This window comes from Cricetulus griseus, unplaced genomic scaffold, assembly GCF_003668045.3.
Source record: "Cricetulus griseus strain 17A/GY unplaced genomic scaffold, alternate assembly CriGri-PICRH-1.0 unplaced_scaffold_19, whole genome shotgun sequence".
NCBI lineage: Eukaryota > Metazoa > Chordata > Mammalia > Rodentia > Cricetidae > Cricetulus > Cricetulus griseus.
This window is the reverse complement of record NW_023276908.1, coordinates 390,871-397,304: the sequence shown is the minus strand read 5'-3', so window position 1 is coordinate 397,304 and position 6,434 is coordinate 390,871. Positions and strand designations below refer to the sequence as shown.

Below are 6,434 nucleotides of genomic sequence, written 5' to 3'. Positions count from 1 at the left end.
GTGTATAGATATATTGTCTTCATGTGTGTGCAGCTCATGCATGCAGCGCCCCCAGAGACCAGAAGAGGATGTCGGACTTCCTGGAACTGGAGTTATAGAAGGTTGTGAGCCTCCACGTGAGTACTGGGAATTAAATACCATTTCTCTTCTAGAGTAGTCAATGTTCTTAAGCACTACGCTATCTCTCCAGCCCTTATGTTAATTGCTTAAATACTTGAGAGATTTTGACAAGTTTTTTGTAAATCCTTTTAGTTCAATGATTTTTGATTTTCTTATGTTCTGTTTACCTAATTAACTGTTTTGTTACATTTTTCTTAATTTATTTGGGAGCACAGCTCATGCTCTTCATATCCACCTATGAGACACTGAGGCAGAGAATAGCCTGGTTTCGATCTCTCAAGGCAGAGCTGACTGTGGGAACCCATGAACTTATCTCCACAGGACCCCACACTCTTCGCTTTGACCTCATGACCACTTCTCTGGACGTGCCAGACAAGATCCTGGCTCTTGGATACTTTGATGATAAGCCCTTCCTGCGCTACAAGGGGGACAATAGGACAGCAGAGGCTTTGACGCCCGGGCTCAGGGGACATGCAGGAGCTGAGACCCAGGCAAGAGAGACTGAGGGCCTGTGGAAGAAGCAACTCAGAGCAATGGTGGCAGAGGTCGCAAGACAGATAGACCAAGACAGGGGTAAGTGGACAGAGTTCATTTCATACAGATTCAGCCCTGGTTCCTGAAGTCAGGGTGTGGGTAGGTTGTGGCCAGGCCCATTGAACAAACCAGTGGTTCTTTCCTAAGAAGCACAGGAAGAGCCCCACTCTTTGGAGGGTCACAGGATGCACCCTAACTGCCCTGAACCCCATTGGGAGCTGAGGTCCTTGGACAAGAAGGTGACAGGTCCCTATCTGATGTGTACCAGGAAATCACACCATCCAGGTGACCTTTGGCTGTGAGCTTCATAGGAACGGGAGCACTAGAGGCTTCTGGCGCTTGGGCTATGATGGGCAGGATTCCATCACATTTGATCAGAAGACTCTCACGTGGACAATGGCTGTGCCCTCCACCCAGCAGACCAGGAACTTCCGGGAGATATATGCACCCAAAGCTGCTCAGGTTTTCTTAAAGGACACATGTCCTGCTCAGCTCCAGGAATGCCTGGATTCCTCTAAGAACATTCTGCTGAATACAGGTACTGACCATCACCAGGGTTATTTCCCAGCACACAGGGGAACATTCTTGTGGCCAAGTGGCTCTGTTCCATGCTACCTGTGGGAGTTTGGGTTCTCAGTGGTGTGTACAATTGTGGCATAGTCTAAGGTGGTGTCTGGAAGTTTGAGGTGCAGGGTTTCCTCAAGAGTCATAGTTGGGTCCCTCAGATGGGAAAGGAGGGTTTCCCACATGTTGCCTGGATCTCACAAAAGACACTCACATGCAGAAGAAGCAGGCCTCCTCTTTCCAATGACCCCTTTTCTGATGGGGAGGTTGACATGGAGGAGGGGAGAGAACTAGATGGCCTTGGCTGTGTTCAGAGCCACCTATTATGGGGAGTTAAAAATAGAAGAAGATCTGATCCCAGATCTGTGCTGCAAATTCTAATACAACCTTTCCATGTCCTGTGATCTGATAAAGGTGACCTGTCCAGCAGGCCCAGTTATTCAGGGTCTGAAGAGGTACTGCCTGAAAAGAATCATGGGCGGAAGAAAAGAAGGAGACCATGCAAGCATAAGTTTTTGTCACGGTCTCATTTTATTGAAGAAGCAGTAAGACTTATATAGGAATGTGGCAAGGAAGGCATGGGGAGGGAGGAGGGAGCGGGGAGCGAGCATGTAGCAGCCACTGGCAGTGGGGCAACCACGATGGGCCCCGAGGCTGCATGAGCCACTTGGAGGAGGAGGGAGTTAGTACATCTGGTGCAAGCAGCTATCTCAAGAATGTCTGTTGCCTGAAAACCTCCTATGTTTCTTGTCCTCGGAGCTGCTTATCTCTTCCCGGAATAGAATAGCCAGTGGTGGCAGTTGCCAGGTGGCAAGTCCTTCAAGGACCTGTAATTTTCCACTGCTCTGGATGGCCCCTTAAATTATGGCTCCCAACATAAAGGCAATTTCACTGTTGCTTAGCTCTTACTTTTGGAAAGGTAACATGCTGACTTAAAATAATTGTAACTCCATTGCCCCTAATCAACTACCGCCTACCTCTACCTTCCTGGTGTCATGATAATGGCATGTATCACCCCCTCTGGTACCTGAAATGTGAGGATTCAAGCTTCGGCTAAGTCTTGAGAGAAAATAGTAGGGTGTCCTGGGACATCTGTGGAGGAAGCAGACAGGAAGAAGACATTGATCACCAGTTGGGCCAACTCCAGAACCGAAGAATGAGGGAGGGCAACAGTCAGCTGAGTGTACTTAGAGAGTCCCTCCCTTTTCCCCTAGAGATTGGGGAGCTGGCTGTGTCATAGAAAAGAGGTACAACCCACCAAGGTTGGAACTTTAGGCCCCTTAACACTGAGCCTCTGGCTTCCTGGTGCCTGTTCATCTAAGTCCTGTGTTAGAAAAAGGAACTGCTGAATCCTAACAGCAGGGACACCATGTCCTCTCATCATCAGAGTGTAAGATAGGCATGCACCCTAAAGAGCATCTTTGGAGCTGAGCTTCAGCCTCCAATGGTCCTTTAAGGAGGTGAGGGTGGAGGTGAATATGAACAGGGGTTACTTCTGGGAGACGCTGCATGCTGAGATAGAGAGGTATCACCCTCACTAGCTCACTTTATCTTGTCTCAGGTGCCCCGAAGGTGAAAGTCACCAGCAGGAGATACCCAGTGGGCAGGATCACCCTGACATGCTGGGCTTTTAATCTGTATCCTCCTGTAGCCACCCTGGTCTGGCTTCAGGGTGGGAAGCCAGTACAGCAGCAGAACTTTGGGCCTGGGACCATTCTGCCCAGTGGTGATGGAACCTACCAGACCTGGGTGTCTATTTGGGTTCTTCCTGGACAAGAGCCAGAGTTCACCTGCTGCCTGAGGAACTGCAGCAAAAACATTGTGGACCCTGTTTTCCTTGGTGAGAAAATGGGACAGCCATTCACCTCAGGAGGTGGGAGGCAAAGTGAGGGAGAGCCTGTGGAGTACAATCACTAAAGTTTTCTTGTTGGCCTCCAGGACATCAAGACAAGAACACTGATGGGGTCACCAGCTCTGCTTCATCTCTAGTGGCTTCTTCTCTTGGTACCATGTTGGTACTTCTATCCAGTGCCTTGAGCAGCAAGAGATAGGGTGTGTGATTGTGTGACAGGTGTGGTATCAGACTTTTTCTTCCCTTGGTAAATTGTACAGCTAGAAATATAGTCACATAAACACTATCTTTTCTCACTGGTGAATGGAGGGTCCCTAGGTGTGGTGTCACACAACTTTAATCCAGCACACTGGAGACAGAGGCAGGCAGATCTCTGTGAGTTAAAGGCCAGCCTGGTGTACAGAGTAAATTCCAGGACAGCCAAAGTTACACAGAGAAACCCTGTCTCAAACAACAAAAAATGAAAGTAAAGTAAAGGAGTAACGAATGTCACGTAAAGATGGAAAATACACAGAGAGACGGGATACTGTATGTTATAGTGTTGTCTTTGAATTGTTTGATTACTGGGAAGGAGCAACTGCTGCTAAAGGATTAATCCAACCTGTATATTTTGAAAATGCCTTGACTTCAAAATTGAAGTCTCAGGACATGATATTTTTGAAATGAGATTCTGATTTTGTTTCCACAGAAGATAAAAATCTGTGGATTCCTCTAGAATAATATGGTTTGATCAAGCAAGACTCCCTGAAGCAATGGGCCAGGTGATCCAACATTCAAAACAGCTGAGATGATGCAGCCTCAGACTACTTCAGCTAGGATTTAGATAGGTTTCTGGGTTTCCTCAGGATCCCCTTGGGATTGACTGTACCCCCTAACATCAGGAAGCAGTTTGGGGAGAACAACACCCAAATTCCCAAATACTGTTTATAAATGTTTGTTTTCATTTGGTTATTAATGGTTAATGATCATAGTCGATCTCTTTCTAAAGAAAAGAAAGGGAATATGATATAGAAATATACTTTACGTTGGTATGAGTTTGGTTTATTGATACAAAACGTAAGGTCAATTTTGTTATATGTAAACTTCTACTCATGTTTAGGTATTGGGTTTATACAGCTCTATGAAAATATAATCTATAAAAAATGCAGATTATAAATAGTTAGCTGTAACAATCACAACTTATAGTTAGAGAAAGCTAGACAATAAGAAGCCTGAGCAATCAGCCAAACAGTTTATAATTAATATACGCCTCTGTTTATTTATTTGGAAATAAGGGTGGCAGGCTAATGCAGGAGAAAAACACTGTTTACAGAACAGGGCCTCCCAACCATTCAATTTAAAAATATTAAATCAAGATCAATTCATACTACTATAATTGCTTTAAAAATAAAGATGTTACAAAGATAAGGAGATATGGTATGAAAATAATAAAAAATTATAAACAGAAAAGGATTATTTTAACAAAAATTCATGTATAAAGGTTCTATGGATATATGACTAGAGAATGAAAACTAAAGGGCTTTTATAAGTTACAAATATCTGAGTACATTTCGTACTGTATTGAAGAATAAGACTTAAAAATAATATGTGATATAAGTTTCCTAGTCTAAGATTAACAATTACAAAATAAATGGCTGTAATGTATTTTATATCAAGGTTCGGGCTGGGTGCTCAGGGGAAAGTTGGTAATTTCAGGGTCAGACACAAACCTGGTGTAAGGGAAACTCCCAGGAATCCACAATGATGACCCTAGAGAAGACTCCTAGTAATTGTCAATACACAGACAGAACTGGCTACTTCCTGTGACCAAGTAACACTTCCAGTGGAGGTATCTGTACCCTAACCCAACCATTTAAACTTCAACAGACTGTCCAGACTGTTCAGTATGCTGGGGTAGTAGTGCCCAACCAATGACTACTCTAGCCTTAGATCCATGCCAAGAGATTAGGCCCACTCCTGACACTGCCTAAGACCCAGACACTAGTTAGGATAAAACCAAACAAGACTGTGGGGAAAATGTCAATGTAATGAGTCCTAGCAACATTCTGCAATACTCCTGGCAGAATGGGTACCTCGCCCTATTGTCTGCATAGGAGCTTCATTCAGCAACTGGGGGAAACAGACGCAGAGACCCACAGTCCAACATTAGTCAGAGTTCAGGAATCCTGCTGAAAAGAAGGAGGAAGGACTGTAAGAGCCAGAGGGATCAAGGACATCACAACTAACCCCACAGAATCTACTAACCAGGGCCAATAGGAGGCAGAGACTGAAGCAACAGTCAGGGAGCCTGCATGGGACTGACCTAGGCACTCTGCATAAAGGTGACAGTCCTGTAGCTTGGTCTTCATGTGGGACTCCTAAGAGTGAGAGCAGGGAATGTCTCTGACCTTTTTGCTGACTTTTAGATCCCTACTCCTTTACTGAGTTGATTGCCCAGCCTTAATACAAGATGAAGTGCTTATTCTTACTACAACTTAATACACCGTGTTTTGTTCATGTACATGGGCAACCTGACCTTCTCTGAATTAAAAATGGAGGAGGGGTGTATCTGTGAGGTGGGCTAAAGGGGTTGGGGGGACACTGGGAGGAGAGCAGAGAGAGGGTACTGTGGTCATAATGTAAATTTAACTATATTGAAAAATGATTTAATGTATCAAATCAAGGTTTATTTTTAAATATCCACCTTTGAAAATACTACATGATATTTATAAGTATCAGACTGAGGTAACTGGTCTTCTTCAGTGGTTCTCTACCTGTTGGTCATGATCCCTTTGAGGATCAGATTTCAGATATCCTACGGAATAACATTATGATAACATTAGCAAATTACATTCATGAAGTAGCAACAGATTAATTTTAGGGTTGGCTGTCACTACAACATGAGGAGCTAAATAAAGTGATGCAGGATTAAGAAGACTGAGAACCACTGTTCCAGATGTTTCCAATATGTTGCCTAAATTGCTGTCTCTAACTATACTGGTAATTCACCCACCATGTCTATTTATTGTTGGTGGGTCTGTATGGGTGTGTCCCTCCAATCTGACTGACCTGTTCCGTCAATGACTTTGGGGTCTGGTAGGGGTTGGAAATATAGTTTTCCAGACATTATCAATTGATTTAGGTTTCCATTTTGTGATTATCCATAAATTACTCCATTGGGTGTGCATTTCCCAATATGTAGTGAGAATCAGGTGTTATGGTTACAGAATGTGATTCCTCTTTGGGTGCTGTGCTCCAGGGCTCTAAGGACTCTGTGCCTCTGAGTGAACAACTTGAGGTACTGATTGACTTATCTGGAAGTTGCCTACATGGTCTGGATGAAGACAACTTTGTAGGACCCACATCCTGTTTTAGTGTCTCCTGG

At 44.3% G+C, this 6,434-nt stretch overlaps 1 protein-coding gene across 1 annotated transcript; it reads left to right on the top strand.

Annotated features, from left to right (window-relative positions):
• The first annotated feature begins 338 nt into the window (after nucleotides 1–338).
• LOC118238074 (H-2 class I histocompatibility antigen, alpha chain-like) lies at nucleotides 339–3,178 on the top strand. The gene is given in 4 exon segments (XM_035453745.1): nucleotides 339–693; nucleotides 923–1,192; nucleotides 2,780–3,090; nucleotides 3,092–3,178. Coding segments are annotated over 4 exon segments (1,023 nt in total).
• The last annotated feature ends 3,256 nt before the right edge of the window (nucleotides 3,179–6,434 follow it).